The sequence below is a fragment of the Hydra vulgaris genome, chromosome 01 (assembly GCF_038396675.1).
Source record: "Hydra vulgaris chromosome 01, alternate assembly HydraT2T_AEP".
Lineage (NCBI taxonomy): Eukaryota > Metazoa > Cnidaria > Hydrozoa > Anthoathecata > Hydridae > Hydra > Hydra vulgaris.
Window position 1 is genome coordinate 52,316,009 of NC_088920.1, and position 18,093 is coordinate 52,334,101.

Here is an 18,093-nt window from a genome sequence, read left to right on the forward strand (position 1 = left end):
AGTGATCTCCTGCCTAGACTCTTCTACAGCTTGTGGCCCAGACAACATACCTGTTATTGTCTTGCAGAAGTGTTCTCCGGAGCTGTCGTCTATACTCTCAAAACTATTCAACAAGTGCTTATCAGAGTTTTGTTTTCCAGCCTGCTGGAAAGCCGCATCTATTATCCCTATCTTCAAAAATTCTGGGGAGCGATCGGATTCGTCTAACTACCGTCCCATAAGTCTTCTTCCTATCATAAGCAAGGTTTTTGAATCTTTAATTAACAAACACTTAATTTCTCATCTTGAATCTAATAACTTACTTTCTGACCATCAATATGGATTTCGATCTTCTCGTTCTACAGCTGATTTGCTAACAGTAATAACTGACAGGTTTTATCGTGCATTAGATGAAGGTGGAGAGGTTAAGGCCATCGCTCTTGACATTTCAAAAGCGTTTGATAAAGTTTGGCATGCTGGTCTTCTCCATAAGCTTTCTTCTTATGGTGTATCTGGCAACATCTTTAAGATCATTGAATCCTTCCTTTCCAATCGTAGCATAAAAGTTGTCCTCGATGGACAACACTCTTCTTCTTATTCTGTAACTTCAGGGGTTCCTCAAGGTTCTATCCTTGGCCCTATACTCTTTTTAATTTACATTAACGATCTTCCAGATATTCTCACATCTAAGGTGGCATTGTTTGCTGATGATACTACCATTTATTCTTGTCGTGATAAGAAACCAACACCCTCTGATTGCCTGGATGGGGCATTTGAGCTTGAAAAGGATCTCACTTCTGCTACAGCATGGGGCTCACAGTGGCTGGTGAACTTTAATTCAGATAAAACTCAATTTTTTTCAGCCAATCGTTATGGCAATAATTTAGATCTTCCTATATTTATGAACGGTGATGTACTCGATGAGTCACCTACTCTTCATCTTCTAGGATTAACTCTTACTTCCAATCTTTCTTGGAAACCATATATCAAATCGGTTGCAAAATTAGCATCTGCTAAGGTTGCATCTCTTTATCGAGCTCGCCACTTTCTTACTCTGGATTCTATTCTCTATCTCTATAAATCTCAAATCCGGCCTTGTATGGAATACTGTTGCCATATCTGGGGCGGATCTTCTAATGATGTCCTTTCTCTTTTAGACAAGGTGCAAAAACGCATTGTAAACATAGTTGGACCTGCTCTTGCAGCCAACCTCCAACCATTATCACATCGTCGTAATGTTGCTTCTCTTTCTCTTTTCTATAAATACTATAATGGGCACTGCTCTAAAGAGCTAGCATCTCTTGTACCATCTACTAAAATTCATTCTCGTGTTACTCGTCATTCAATTAAGTGTCATCCTTTTTCTGTGACTGTTCCTAAGTGCTCCAAAAACGCTTATTCGTCTAGTTTTTTTCCTCAAACATCAGTTCTTTGGAATTCGCTTCCTTCATCTTGCTTTCCTGATTCATATAATTTGCAATCTTTTAAATCATCTGTCAATCGTTATCTTGCTCTACAACCTTCATCTTTTCTCTTACAGTAACTTCCAACTTTAATTAGTGGCTGCTTGCAGCCTTGTTGGAAGCGAAGATGTTTAAAAAAAAAAAAAAGTATAATAGTATAATTTAACAATTTTTTCAAATTCCTTAAAAACTATTTTAGTTAATTTTTAGAAAATTAGTTACAATGCAAATAAATTATTTTACATCTTGCATGCTCAGGCATTAATAATATTTAAACAACGAAATATTTTGATTATTTCAGTTTTATTATTTATTTGCTTATTAGGATACTATAAAAACAGTTTAGAAAACAAGGTTTTCAAAATAACGATATTTTAAGGTAAATATTATAAACAATAGTAGAAATTTATGTAAAATTAAAAAATTACATCTTTTTAGAAAAAGCTTACACTTATGGTAAACTAACCTATCTCTGGCCACTTTGCATTTATTATTCTAAAAAATAAATCAGTATTGCATAATATAAACAAACAAATTTGAGTTTAAATAGGTTACTTAACGATGAATATAGTTATATGAAGTTTTTAACAAAGTTAGAATTAACATGTGTTAACTCAAACTTTGAGGCATCAATTTTTTAAATGATAGCTTAACGGCCTATTTCAGGCCATTTGTTCTTAATTCTGATTGTATAAAGAAATTTACAAATTAAAAGAATTATTGATCAATTTACAAAATACACATAAATGCATAAACAGTTTTAACAATATTATTTTCCAATATTACTTGCAATTCAAGCTATTTACAAACTTTTTAAAATTTGAGTGTAATCATAAAAACTTTTCTTAAATTAAATAACAATTTTAGGTAATTGTAGCTGACACTGTGAATGTAAACACTAGATAAAGCAATGGGATTGTCAGTCAGTTACAAAGATGTTTTACTGAAAAAAAACTGGAAGAACCACAATTCATTGGTTGTCAATATCATGTTCTACACCAAGTCTATTGCATAGTAATGGATGAAGAACTTTGAAACAACTTGTCATCTGATATCAAATATCCATTTATCCTCTAACTTGTAAAGAACTACAAACAACTCAGGAAGAGTTTCAAAAATGGTAAAGTGATTACTGAAACAGCAGGATATAATGATATGAAATTACTATATCCTTTAACTCAGGTATTCTGCTTTTTTGAAGAATATGGAGTATTTCCTAAAGTGAAGTTTCAAAAAATTTCAAAAAAATTTCAAATACCTGGATTAAATAATGCAAAATGGAATTTCCAAGCAATACTAGCTTTTTTGGCATTTGTTTTTCTACCAGAGAGAAGAGATTCCCTATTCAACATTTGTAGATTCATCTCTAACAGATGGCCATTGGTTTACTGACCAAATGGACAATGCAGATAATTATCAGAAGCTATGTAGCAGCTTGCATGGTCACAAATAAGCATTAAACTTGATGAAAAAGTTTTGGAATCAGTGAAATGAAATGCAACATGTCCACATATTTTGCATTTTATTAGGCATTAATTTTTGACATTACTTTTACTTTATTCATCTAACTATCATTCATCTAAATTCAGAAAGGAGAGAAATATATTGATTGGGGAAGCCAAATCATTCTATTTAATATTTAATTGTTCTCAAACTCAGTTAAATAACTTATACGGTGTTTTGAAGAATATGTTTTGGATTTAAGCTTTAGATGGTTTTCTGCTATAAAAAAATGAATGGTTTTCTAATAACCCAAATTTCCAAAAGGTATAGAATGGTTTTTAAAAATGTTTAAATAAACTACTTTAGTCATTATTTCTACTATTTTTACATTGTCACCTGTGGAACTCTGACCAATATAGTCCCACATCTTAACACTGCATCCAGCATTTTTCACCATATTTATCATTTTTATTATTTTTATGACTTTTAATCAAAGCATTTTTATCAAAATACATTTTTTTAATTTATTAAGTTATTTTTACATTATTATATAAAAATACAAAAATAAACTTATTTAAATAAAAAAAGTTTATGCCATTCGAGTAATTATGGACTGTACTATATATTCTTTAATTGTATATAGTGTGTATGTATATATCAGGGGCTATTCTAAACCTTTTTCAACAATATTGAATGTATTTGGACGACTTTTTTTATTGTAAATATTGTTTTTTTTCTCCATGCGGCAATGTTTCCACCAAATTTCCTTACGGCAGTCACCAGCACAGGAGGTACTGCCGCCTAAATTATTTTCCTAGAATAGCCCCTTTGTGTGTATATACCAAAAATGTGTATAATGCAAAAATAAACTTATTTAGATAAAAAAAGTTTATGCCATTCGAGTAATTATGGATTATAGTATATATTCTTTAATTGTTTATAGTGTGTATGTATATATCAAGGGCTATTCTAGACCTTTTTCAACAACAATAATGTATTTGGGCGACATTTTTTATTGCAAATATTGTTTTCTTCCTCCATACGGCAGTCACCAGCACAGAAGGTACTGTCGCCTAAATTATTTTCCTAGAATAGCCTCTTTATGTGTGTATATATATATATATATATATATATATATATATATATATATATATATATATATATATATATATATATATATATATATATATATATACATATATGCAGGAAAATTATTTAGACGATGGTAAATCACACACACACACACACACACACGCACACCCTGTGCAGGTGCTTGCCATAAGGAAATTAGGTGGAAACATTGTTGTATATAAGCATTTTTTTGCAAAAATAAAAAAAAAGTTTGCTGTATAAAAAAAATCAATGAAAAATATATATAAAACTCTTTTTAAAAACAACATTTTAGAGTCAATGACTGAAAATGTTGGGCGCCAATAGGAACGAGTTGTACTTAGTTGCCCAACATTTTCAGTAATTAACTTTAATGGATATTTTAGGTTGTGTACATACACAAAGTTCTTGGGTCCCGTGAAATAGTTTATTTTTTACATTTTAGTCCATAAAATGTTGTTTTTAAAAGTTTTTTATATATACTTTTTTAATATATTTTTATATTTTATATATTTAATATATTGACTATATATTTTTTTATTATTCAACTTGATTCTATTTATTTACACTAAACTAAAACGCTAAAAGTTTGTTGTTTATTGTTTGTTTTAATTACTTTTCTTAACAATATCTTTTTTCTACGATAAACTAAAGTCTGTTTTGCGTTGTTTGTTTTAATTACTCTTTTTAACGATTTCTTTTATTATTTCCGTTGACCTCGTGTTTGTTTTGTGGGGACACCCAAAAAAAAACCCGGCAAGAAAGTAAGTTAAATAAAATGTTGTAAAAAAGGTCCTCAATTTCTAAATTTGGGCACCGCCCAAATCTCTCATAAGTATGGTTAACACTGATGAAAAGAGTCTAGGATATATGATATATATGTTTGTGTAGTTACAGGTTCACAGTTTTAAATTTTGTTATTTGTAAAAAAGTTTTTGTTTTCAATAGGATCTGGAGAAGTTATGTTTTTCACTGTAATAGAGTTATTAGCAGCATTAACTGGTATATCATTTTTTGCTTATGTTCTTAGTAGATATGCTGCAGCAAAGTTTTTCAGGTGATTTTTAAAAATTTAAGTTTTTTTTTTGTAATTTGACCATAACTTTTTTATTATGCAATTACAAATTATTAAACTGCAATTTTATTGCACTAAACATTTTTTATACTATAAAAGAAATAATGAAACTGCAATTTGACTACATTAAAAATTTATTATACAATAATAAACCATTAAATGTACAGTTTACAATGCATTTTTGAATAAAGTTGTATTTTGTTATTATTTAAAAGATAAATAAATTATTCATTCAGTTTTATAGTCAAGCCCTAATCTGTTAAGATGGAGATAAGATGATGATGATGATCATCATCATCATCGTCATCAATATCTGATCTTATATTTAATTGTTTTTCTATCTTTTACAAATGCATTCTAACTAATCACTTTTTTATAAAATTTTGAAGATTCATGTTTGGTAACCATTTTTAATTCATTACTATCATTTTGAAAAGTTGTACCTGCTATTTTTGTTGCACCTGTATCAAATTAAAACACTTTTGTGTTCTATTTTTTACTGTTATGCAAATATTTGTGTTATTTTATGATTTCCATGTAGATACAGTGGTAGTACATATATTCATATAAGTCAGCATTTTTAAATGTTACTTAAATCTAACTGTTCTATCTTTACTTAAATCTAAATTATGTTTCACATTGATTTTAAATTTATAGAAGATGCCCAAGTTGGTGTTTAACTGAACATTGAGGTGATTTGTAATGACATTGTTTAAAATTTGATTTAAATCTCATTTTTTTAATTTACTATTCTTCTGAATTCTCAATTTATTTTTATAGTTTATTATAAACCTTTCTTAATTACAACTTTCAAGTTCTCAATTACATCTTAAGTTTCTTATTTACAATATTTTGTGTTCTCAATTCCATCTTGAAAAGGTGTAGCTATTAGTGTTGAGCCTCTTAGTAGTATATAGATAGTATTATATATTTTTATTAGTAGTATATAGATAGTATTATATATTTTTATTAGTAGTATATAGATAGTATTATATATTTTTATTAGTAGTATATAGATAGTATTATATATTTTTATTAGTAGTATATAGATAGTATTATATATTTTTATTAGTAGTATATAGATAGTATTATATTTTTATTAGTAGTATATAGATAGTATTATATATTTTTATTAGTAGTTTATAGATAGTATTATATATTTTTATTAGTAGTATATAGATAGTATTATATATTTTTATTAGTAGTATATAGATAGTATTATATATTTTTATGGTGTAAGCTGTTGGTAGGTTTAAATAATTTGAAATGTTTTTAGTGGAAGATAAATTTTTAGAATTTATTGTTTTTATTTATTTTTATTTTTTTGTTTTTGCTTTTTTTTTTTTTTTAAAAGTTTATCCTCAGTACAATTTTTTTATTCACTGGCCATTGCTTTGTAGAGATTTCAAGTCTCTTATTTGCATTTATTTGGTTTGTCAGCCTATCACTAATAATTTTTATTTATATCTTCTAAAACATAAAAAGTGGTTGTAATTTTTTTTCAAATTAGTGTTGTTGAAATGTGACATTTTATTTTGTGTCTTTTTATTAAAAATCAAGTTGTGTTAAAAATCTTTTTTAAAAAACTCATCATGAGGTTTAAATCACCACAAAACAAATAAGCAACAGTTTGGTTGAATATATATTTTCCATTCATTCAGACTACTTTAGCTCTAAAGAAATCTGTAATAAATAAAGAAATACCTCATTAAAAAATTTATTTTAAATAAAAAATAAAATTTAAGTTAAATAAAATTTTATTATAATAAAGTAACCAAACTACTATCAGCAGTTAGTGAACATAAAACAGATATATAGGTTAGTAAATAAACTACTTGTATTCCTTTAAAAATAGTAGAGAATAAAAAAAAAAGTATTCTTCGATTTTTTTTTGTTTCTACCATTAATTACTTTATTATTTTCTTTATTTTAATAGTAAATAGTACAAAGAATAGCCATACTATTTGCAATATTACTTACTATTGTAAGTTTGATAACCTTACCAACAACCTTACTTACACCCTTACTAAAAACCTTACCAGCAACCTTACTAACAACCTTACTTACACCCTTACTAAAAACCTTACCAACAACCTTACTTACAGCCTTACCAAAAACCTTCCCCACAACCTTACCACCAATATCACCTACAATGTTACTAACAATGTTACCTGAAAATTTAGATTTTCTTTTCAGAATTTTATAAAACTGTGAATAAATCAAACAAATTATAACATAAGTTAATTTAATTAAGTATAAGTTAAAATAATTAAAAGTTTTTGAAATTAAAATAATTTTTTTTTAATTTGACTTTATCTGTGACTAAACTGAATTAATGTCAATACAAAAAAGAAAAAAAAAATTCAAGATATTAGATTTTGACTTGAAAATACCAATGACCTTTTTGGTAGTTGTATAAACCAAATATTTATTTAATATCTATATTAGCTAAAATTTATCTATATTTGTTATATTTATGAAGTATATTTGTATATTTATAATGTATATCTATCCACTGCTAAAATTTATGCATATAAAAAAAATTTAGAAAAAAATGTCACTATTTTAAACAGTAAGCTCTCACTAACATTATTTAGGTTAAACTTAGCACCAATTCACTCTATTGCCTTTCTCTTTGTTTTATATCACTTTCCTTTATCTCAAGACTGCACACTTTTCGATGTCATTTCTGATCAAATTGACCAAGCTCTTTATCCTTCGGCCAATATTGTTGTTGTTGGTAACTAATGCTCATTACACTGAATGGCTCAAAAATAGAGCAAATAAATATTTCAACTTGCTTTCCAGACAGTCCAAATCATTTACCTTCTCTACTCGCCTTATATCTTGTTTCTGATCCTAGTCAGTGCTCAGTTTCTCCACATTCACTCTTAGGTGCTTCTGATCACGGTTTGATCTCTCTAAAACTATTATTTCATTCTTCTTCATCATCTGAATTCCCCTATCATTGTACCTTTTACAACTACCTAAAAGCTGACTCTTTTCCGTGATTTTCTTCGTGATGGCCCTTGGGTAGAAATCTTTCTTCCTGCTGACAAATGTGCTTCTTACATAATTTTGTGGATTCAGGCTGGCATGGAATCTTTTATTCCCTCTCAATGATTCCAGGTCAAGCCTCACTCTTCTCCATGGTTTTCCTCTCATTGTGCTGCTGCAATTTCCGATTGAAACCATTACTTTCAAATCTATCAACAAAACAATTCTCCAGAAAATAGACGTCTGTTTACTATTGCTAGAAACCATTGTAAAAAGGTTTTGTCGCCCAAGCCCGCTATTCTCAAGTCACAAAATCTCGTATTTTATCTCAAAAATTAGGCTCTTGTGACTTCTGGAGAATCTTTACCAGTATCTATAATAAGGGCAAATCTATTATTTCACCTCTCTTGTATGACATTTGTATCACTCCAGCTTCTGTATCTAAAGTGATTTCCTGCTTAGGCTTTTCTACAGCTTGTGGTCCAGACAACATAACTGTTATAGTCTTGCAGAAGTGTTCTCCAGAACTGTCATCTATACTTTCAAAACTATTTAACAAGTGCCTATCAGAGTTTTGTTTTCCAGCCTGCTGGAAAGCAGCATCTGTTATCCCTATTTTTAAAAACTCTGAAGAGCGATCTGACTCATCTAGCTACCGTTCTATTTGTCTTCTTCCAATCGTTAGCAAGGTTTTTGAGTCTTTAATTAACAAATAGTTGATCTCTCATCTTGAATCTAATAACTTACTTTCTGATCATCAATATGGATTTCGATCTTTTATTTTTACAGTTGATTTGCTAACAGTAATAACCAATACGTTTTATTGTGCATTAGATAGATGTGAAGAGGTTAAGGCTATCGCTTTTAACATTCCTATAGCTTTTGATAAAGTTTGGCATGCTGATCTTTTCCATAAGCTTTCTTCTTCTAGCGTATCAGGTAATATCTTTAAGATTATTGAATCCTTCCTTACCAATTGTACTATTAAAGTTTTCCTTGATAGACAGCACTCTTTTTCTTATCCCATCACTTCAGGAGTTCTTCAAGGTTCTATGATCTTCCAGGTATTCTCGCATCTAAAGTGGCATTGTTTGGTGGTGATTAGGGATATGACTTTTTAATTTTTTTTCAAATAAAATGTTTCCTGTATCATAAATCGATGAACTTTTACCTAAAATCATGAAAAAAGGCCCAAATAGCTTTCTGCAACAAAAAAAGGTCACCCCCAAAATAAAAATTTGATTTACCATTTTTATACATTCATTTTTGACCGATGTTTTAATCTTAAGCTTAATTCTCAGCTTAATTCTATTTATTTCATTATTTTGTTATGAATTTATAAATATAACGCCACACGTTACCATGGCAACGAAACGGCCGTGTGCCGGCAAATACTTGGAATTGTTATGTGATGACGTCATTGTGTTACCACGGTGATATAGACGACTGTAACAGACTGTAGAAGATTATAGAACTTAGTAGAACATTCTGGAAGCTCTAAATAATTATATAAGCGAGCTGCTGTCAGAGCTCAGTGTTGATAATGTGAATAGTTCTATGAAGTACTCTGCGTGTAACTGAGCTAATAAGGAACTACTGTAGCGAACTAAAGACGCTGTAAGTGTACGAAGTATACGTAGTTGTAGCATTATCGTTAGGATACGGACTGGATTATCGAACTGTTATCAACATTGACTGGATTATCGAACTATAATTGGATTACTATACAGTTAAAGTATTTTATTAATTAAACGACTTTATTAAACGGATATTTACGCTCAGCTATCCGTAAAGTCGTAACAATATTATATGATGTCTCACAAGAAAAGTCATACCACAGTAACAAAGAACAAGAAGACTTGGACTAAAAATTTGGTGAGATTTCAAGAGTCACACAGAAGAAGAGGAAGCGTGGCTGTAGAAGAACATTCACTCGATGAAAAATCCAGAATACCACTTCAATTGCAGATCGTAGGAAGATACCAGTTTCTCGGAGCATATGTTAAAGGAAGAAAAGAACGAATAGACCAAATTTCTAAGGAAATTACAAAATTGTGGGACAATAAACTGAATTTTCCACGTGTGTCTGATCAAGTGATAAGAGCAAAGCTTATGAAGGTGCTGAAGGTCTATGATGAATGTGTCAAGCGTGGAAAATATGATGTTCTCAATGCATTATTTGACATCACGAAAGTGAATGGCCAGTGGTTATCCTCGGAAGATAAACGTCTATACCACCTACAAAAAGAAAGTAAAGGACAGGTGGGGTACTCAACAGGACAAGTGGCAAGTAAAGAAACCATTCACCCTTCCAAGAGAAGGAAAGTCCAGTCTGGAACAGCAATACCTTCCACATCACAAGTTCTGTCTACCACAGACAGTGGTACTGAATCTGAAAACTGCAAAAGTAAGAGTGAAGATGATGAAGACGACGACGGTGATAAAGACGATGATGAGGACACTCAGAAAAAAACTAGAAAGCACTACAAAAGTAAATTTGCTGTAAGTATGGTTACATCAAGTGGAGTTTCCACAAAGAAAGCTGCTAAAATATGCAATGTATTATCACAACAAGGTATTGATATTCCAACTCCAAGTCAATCAGCAATTTACAAGTCCATATTCAAAGAGGCAGGTAAATTAAAAAAAGAAATGATACAACAACTTAAAATGGAACAGTGGTCCTTACACTTTGACGGCAAACGAATAGATGATAAGGAATATCAGGTAGTTGTACTTCAGAATGAAAGAACTGACGTGAAACTTGATGCACTGCGTTTAAAAGATGGCAAAGCTGAAACTGTTGCTGAAAAAATTGCCAAACTTATTGATGAATACAATTTGTGGAATTCAATTAAGATGATCATTACTGATACAACAAACGTCAATACTGGGAAGAGAAATGGAGTTGTTGTGAAGTTGCAACGTATGTTTAAATTAAAGGGTGTCACAATACCACAATTTATCGGTTGTCAGCATCACGTACTAGACAGGATTCTCCGTCTGGTGATGGACGAAGAACTTGGGGGTGATACCAAATCTCCAAACATTGAATACCCATTTGTGTCTGAACTGTTGAATAAGTATGATGAACTGAAGGATAAGTTTGTGAATGGAACTGTAGAAATTCTTGATAAATCAGGGTGGAGAGAAGATATGAAGTTTTTGTACCATTTAACAAGAGTGTTTAGGTTCTATGAAGAACAAAGAAACTTCCCTCTGATTCACTTTCAGAACATTCCTAATATGAGCAATGCCAGATGGAACTCAAGAGCCATTCTCGCCATTCTGGCGTTCATTCTTATGCCTGAAGCGAGAAAGAATTTGGAGAAGGTTTGCAGGTTCATTTCATATGAGTGGGCAGAACATTGGTTTAGTAGTCAAAAGTACAATGACAATGACTTCAAGAATTTATCTGATGTATTGAAGCCTTACAAAAAGGCATTGCAGTCATTCAAAAATCACTGGAAGAAAGAGCCATCCGTCATCGACATACCACGAAGTAATCAGATAGCTGAACGTGCAATCAAGGTGATGCAAGACCTGTATGCTTCCTGCAGAAAGAAAGACAAACTGCAACTTCGATTCATTCTAAGTAATAAGCGCTAGACTCTTTATGAGACGTGAGCATCATGTGACCCATGTACTAAACACAGTAGGCCTATAGACACAGACAGTTATGTATATTGTTGTACTAGACGCTTTGATACTGTTAATTTTGTAATACTTGTATAATTATATATCACATAATGTTTTTTGTTATATCACAGTACATGTTGCATAAATAAATAAAATAACAACAGGAGTATGACTCTTACAACATCTTCAGCCTTTAATATTCATTTACTGTACAAAAGTGTACCTATTGAAAATTCGATTTTTTGGTTTTGGGGTGACCTTTTTTCAAAATATGTCAAAATGAAACATCTATTCGTTCTTTTTACATAAAAGTTCATTGAATTACGATACAGGCCTAGTAGGTTGCAAAAAAGTCATATCCCTAGTGGTGATACTACCATTTATTCTTGTCTTGATAAAAACTCAACATTATGATTGCTTGGAGGGGGCATCTGAGTTTGATTTCTGACTTGAATTTTGTGTTTAACCTTGGTGTGTAAATATAAAACAACTTCAAATAAATATTAGGGTGGTTCAAATAATAACTATTTAAAAAAATGCTTTATTGTAACCCCTGAATGTGTTATATATAATAAAACCATACTGGATTTAAAAAGTTTTTGAATAAAAAGTATTTTTAGTGGTTGCAAAAGACCCTTAAACATCAGATGGGTCCCTAATAACATAAAAAATCTTTTTTTTCAAAGTATATTATGTTGGGTCTTAAAAGAAGTGTAATTATATAAAAGTTTGAAAAAAAATTTTATTTTCATAAAAAAACATGGAAAAAATTATGATCAAAACGTTTTGTATAAAGGTATATTTTTTCATTTTTAGTTAAAAAATGTCATTTTCTAGACAGTAAAATTTAAAATAGAAAATTTTTATAAAGTGAGGATTTGTTTTAAGACTTTTATATAATTTCGCTTCATTTAAGAACCAACATGATAGGCTTTTTAAAAAATCTTTTTTTTACTATATTAGGGACCTGCCTGATGTTTTAGGGTCTTGTGCAACCCCAAAAAATACTTTTTATTAAATAAAACTTTTAAATCCAGAATTATTTATTATATAGAACACATTTAGGGGATCAAAGCAGATATTTTCAAAAAATGTCATTTAAAGAGCCACCCTGATATATATATATATATATATATATATATATATATATATATATATATATATATATATATATATATATATATATATTAGTTAGTTAACATATATATATATATATATATATATATATATATATATATATATATATATATATATATATATATATATATATATATATATATATATATATATATATGTTAGTTCACCTCCCTAAGGCTGTGAAGGCCACTACAGACGAGGAGGTTACTTGTGGTTATAACCCTCTCTCAATTCTATAACTCCGAAACACGAACCTTGATGAACAAGGCCGCTGCGCGGAGAAACAAGTATATATATATGTGTATGTATATATATATATATATATATATATATATATATATATATATATATATATATATATATATATATACATATTGTTTTACATACACTTTCCTAAATTATTTTGCTCACTTAAAGTTAGCTATAACTTAAAGTTAACTTTAAGTTGACTTAAAACCAAAAAATAACTTTTTCACAAAAAGAAGAAGAAAAAATAAAATAATAATAAAAAAAATTCCTTTGCTGTAATAGTTTTTCATATCTAGATGATACCTGCTTAAACCCCGCAGTCGATGTATGTATTGAAGCCCCTGCAGCTTATTTCAGTATGACATCATCAATGATGTCTTATGCCTAAAGCATTTAAAACACAATAGCAATTCTATTTTAATGTAACATTTTTATGCTGGAATATAATAAATCTATGCTAAAAATGTAGCAAATCTATAAAGCATGACACCATTGTGGTTATGATAATTATAATTGAATGTTATATTTATTTTTAGAACATTAAATTTGTTCAGTTCAAAAGAATCATTTTTACTTGGAATAATTAGTGCAATGGCTATCCTTTTAATGGTAAATTTTTTTTTTACTTTTTATTAAGTGTATTATTTAATTGAAATATAAGAAAAAAATTCATTTTTACATCTAGAATTTTTTGATTGGTAGTGAGAAGAATTTTTCTAATCAATATAAACAACTGTCTAAACAACTTAATATACTAGCATGACTATAACTTAATATGTATTTTTATATATATTATTGTTAATTATATCTTATAGTTTGTAATAATTTATGATTAATTATATATTTTATAATAATTATAATTTAGGAATTAAATATATTGTAATTACCATTTTTTTCCGACAATCTTCAAGTATAAAAAAGACTTTCCAACTTTTGAACAAAGCTTTTCCATTAGATTCCATTCTCTTTTTTAGTTTTTACAACATACAATCATTTTTTTATTGGAGATTTTTGAAGTATTTTTAAAACTTTTCTATTTTTTGCTTTAAAACCTTCCAAACCATGATTTCATAACTGTGAAGTTTCCACTTAGTTGGTTGAACAAAACAGAAACAAAAGAGTTTCTGGATCAGCCATGTACAAGTAATATTTGATTTCAAGTTATTCGGTATATATATATATATATATATATATATATATATATATATATATATATATATATATATATATATATATATATATATGTATATATATATGTATATATATATATATATATATATATATATATGTATATATATGTATATATATATATATATATATATATATATATATATATATATATATATATATATATATATATATATATATATATATTTTGAAGTTGGCTAAAAATGACATTTTAAAAGAGTGAGATAAAACCAATAAAACTATTATATTAACTAACTATATTGTTCATATCAGTTTTTCTTTGTTTAAAAATCTATATTCTTATATCCAGAGTTACAGCAAATATGCTATTATACTACTATTATACATAGCATAGTATAGTACCAATATGCCATTATACTACTAGTTACAAGAACATAACATGAGCTATGTTTGAAAATTTATAAATATAAAGTAAATAAATTAAGAGCCTAAGTTTTAAATTTCAAACAAAATTAGATTAACTAAATACATGTGGGTATGTCAGTCATTAACAATGGTTCCCTATGGAAATACAAATGGAAATGCTCAAGTTAAATTTTTGTCTTTTTTTTTTTTATCTCAACAACATATTGTCAAAGTTATAAAAGTTTTAAAATTTGGAATGCTTATTCTTCTAAACACTCAAAAAAAAAAAAATAGGTAAAAATAACCTTAAGGGTTTATCACCTTTAGGATATATCATATATCATACCCCTTAAGGTAGAAACCATTTACACCACATATGACCATTTTGGTATAATTTACTTGAAAGTGGAGATACTAGTTTAGAATATGATGTTGGATTCTATGTAAAATGTACTATGAAAATTCCTTATGATCTTAAGTATCATTTGCTAACTGATCAATACCAGCCTCATCAGTCTAATGATTTTAAAGGCAACATTTCTGGAAATGTAAAACATTATTTAAGGAATTCTTGGCTCAACCAGTATACTCCATGGTTATCATATTTGCATAGATTAAAAGGTGCTTTTTAAAGATTTTTTATTTTATTTCTTACCAGTTCAAAGCAGAATTCAAGGTGCCTTTATTATTAATCCTTTTACAAAGTATAAACATTTTAATGAAGTGCTAAAAACCATATCAGCTGAGCATGACATTGACTCAAGAAGATGCTGAAAAATTTGCATCAACAACAAGAGATCCAAATAAAAATTGAAACACCAGACATTTCAGAAACTAAACTGTTATCACTGGAAATGCAGTTTTTAAATACATCTAGTGAGAAGGTTATGATTTGTGAGGAATTTCTTGAAATTTGTCTGGTGAAAGATATGAATGTTGCCAAGATATGTAGTCTCATTCAAAACATTTAGCCTTCTCTATAATAATCTGCTCGGTGAAGGTCATGATGGCTGCTCCACAATGACTAGGAAAGAAAATGCTGTTTTGGCACAAAGTTTGAAGAATTTACTCCAAATCTACCTTTGTTCACTCTGCCTCTTATGAACTCAATCTTGGAGTTAATGATCTAAATGATGTTGCGGTGATATACCATTGGCACTATTAAAACAATTATTGCATTTTTTTATGAAAGCCCAAAACGAAGATCTTCTATTCCAAATAATCCTCTTTTATGTGAAACAAGATGAACTAGCAAGTATAAAAGTATTCAAATTTTTTGTAGTAAATTTAAAGATATTTATTTTCAACTGGAAGAATGTTCATTGCACGCAAATAAAGTTACTTGACAAGTTGCACATCTTTATTTTTTTATCATTCAGCACATTTATATTTTGTCTCCATATTATTTTGTAGTACTCAGCTATACTTAAACCAGCTAGTCAGGCTCTTCAAGCTGTTTAAGTTGATCTTTCAAAATTCCAACTTTGTGTTCAAAAACTAATCAGTGTAGTAAAACATCACAGAGGTAAGTCCAATAACTATTTCAGAGGTTTTCAAGAAAACAGTGCAACTTGCATAGAAAATGAATATTGAACTGATCATTCCAAAATACTTAAGGAAAAAAAAGCATCAAAGTAATTCCGGAAACTTGTTGAAACGATTTACATTCCATACTAAGATTCTCTAATTGGCTCATTGGAGAGTCAATTTTGTGAAGCCAACAGTGCACAAATTAACTTAGTATTTCTGCATCTGTCTAGATTTTGCAAACTGAATAAAAAATTTTAAAGACAAAATTTCTACAACTAATAACGAGTACAACACATATATTTTTGAAACTGAGGCCCTGAGTTGGTTTGATTTTTGGAACCTGCAGAAATACAAAAATAACCAACATTTCATCAACTTATTACCTTTTACATGATTTTATTTAAGTGGCAGGCATGCCTTGCTAGTTTTGTTAACTTTACCTTCAACAATATGTACGATGGAGCAATCGTTTAGCACTTTACATTGTTTAAAAACGAGGCTTAGGTCAACAATGTCAAATGATCATCTGTCTGGTTTGCGCATGTTAAACGTACTCAGATACTAAACATGTCCATAAAATCAACTTTATTTATTAAACAAGAGCTGGAGTTGTCCGTTAGGACAACTCCATCTCTTGTTTAATAAATAAAGTTGATTTTAAATAAGTATTGTAAAAAATTTATATGTACTAGGTTTACTACATTACGTTACAGTATGTTGTTGTTTACAACAGTGTCCTGTCCGTTTGTCCGTAACAAGTTTATACTGTCATCTTTGTTCTACAGAAATGTTTTTATTTTTTTCTTTATTTAATTAGATTAACTAAATACATGTGGGTACGTCATTCATTAACAATGGTTCCCTATGGAAATACAATAAATGCTCAAATTAAATTTTTTTTTGTTTGTTTTTATTTCAACAACATATTGTCAAAGTTATCCCGCCCCCAAACAAACAAGGTCAACAACAGTGTCCTGTCTGTCTGTCCGTGACAAGTTTATACTGTCATCTTTGTTCTACAGAAATATTTTTCTTTTTTTTCTTTATTAAATTAGATTAACTAAATAAAACAGCTCCAGCTCTTGTTTAATGAATAAAGTTGATTTTAAATAAGTATTGTAAACATTTTGTATGTACTAGGTTTACTATATTATATTACAGTATGCTGTTGTTTACAACAGGGTCCTGTCCGTTTGTCTATGACAAGTTTATACTGTCATCTTTGTTCTACAGAAATGTTTTTATTTTTTTCTTTATTCTATATATTTCTTGGTTTTAAGTAAAAAAAAATTAACCTAAAATATTTTGCTCCCCCTTCCTTTTCTTCTTAGAAAATTTTTTATAGGCACCCATGATTATATCTATTTATGAAACTTAATCTCCATCAGGTATTTTTAATTATATCTATTTATAAAACTTATGTTCATAATTATAACTATTTTTAAACTTAATTCCATCATGTATTTATAATTATTCACAATTACACACTAATGGCTCATTTGCTATAAAAATTAAACATTATTTTTTATTGCAAATGACTTCCTATATTTACAAACTTTGTCAACTACACTTCTTTTTGGTTATAAAGAGCATTCATACTTGTGAACTGTAATGATCTGTAATTTTTCTTCATTATTACATTAAAACATTAGAATTCCCCAATTATGGATTACCTGGGATTAAAGTTCATCATTATCATCAGGTTGTTTAGTTGCAACATTTGTTGCAGGTTTTATATATATTGCCACTTTCTTTCCACTTCTACTGTATCCTACAAGAGTTCAGATATTGGTTTTGATCTTGTATTGAGTGTCACATATATTCATATGTTTCACCTACACTTTTTTTGTCAACATCAAACATGTTACAAGGACTCTTTTTAATCTTTCTTGAAAAAATTTTCATAAGTTTTTTAAA

At 28.8% G+C, this 18,093-nt stretch overlaps 1 protein-coding gene across 3 annotated transcripts in view; it reads left to right on the plus strand.

Moving 5' to 3' along the window:
* The window catches only part of LOC100202681 (transmembrane and coiled-coil domain-containing protein 3), a 57,959-nt gene that overhangs the window by 22,419 nt on the left and 17,447 nt on the right, over positions 1 to 18,093 (plus strand). For all 3 annotated transcript variants that reach the window (XM_065788560.1, XM_065788561.1, XM_065788562.1), the window contains exons 6-7: positions 4,944 to 5,052; positions 13,629 to 13,701. In XM_065788560.1, coding sequence (XP_065644632.1) covers positions 4,944 to 5,052; positions 13,629 to 13,701 — 182 coding nt within the window. The remainder of the gene's footprint in view (positions 1 to 4,943; positions 5,053 to 13,628; positions 13,702 to 18,093) is intronic.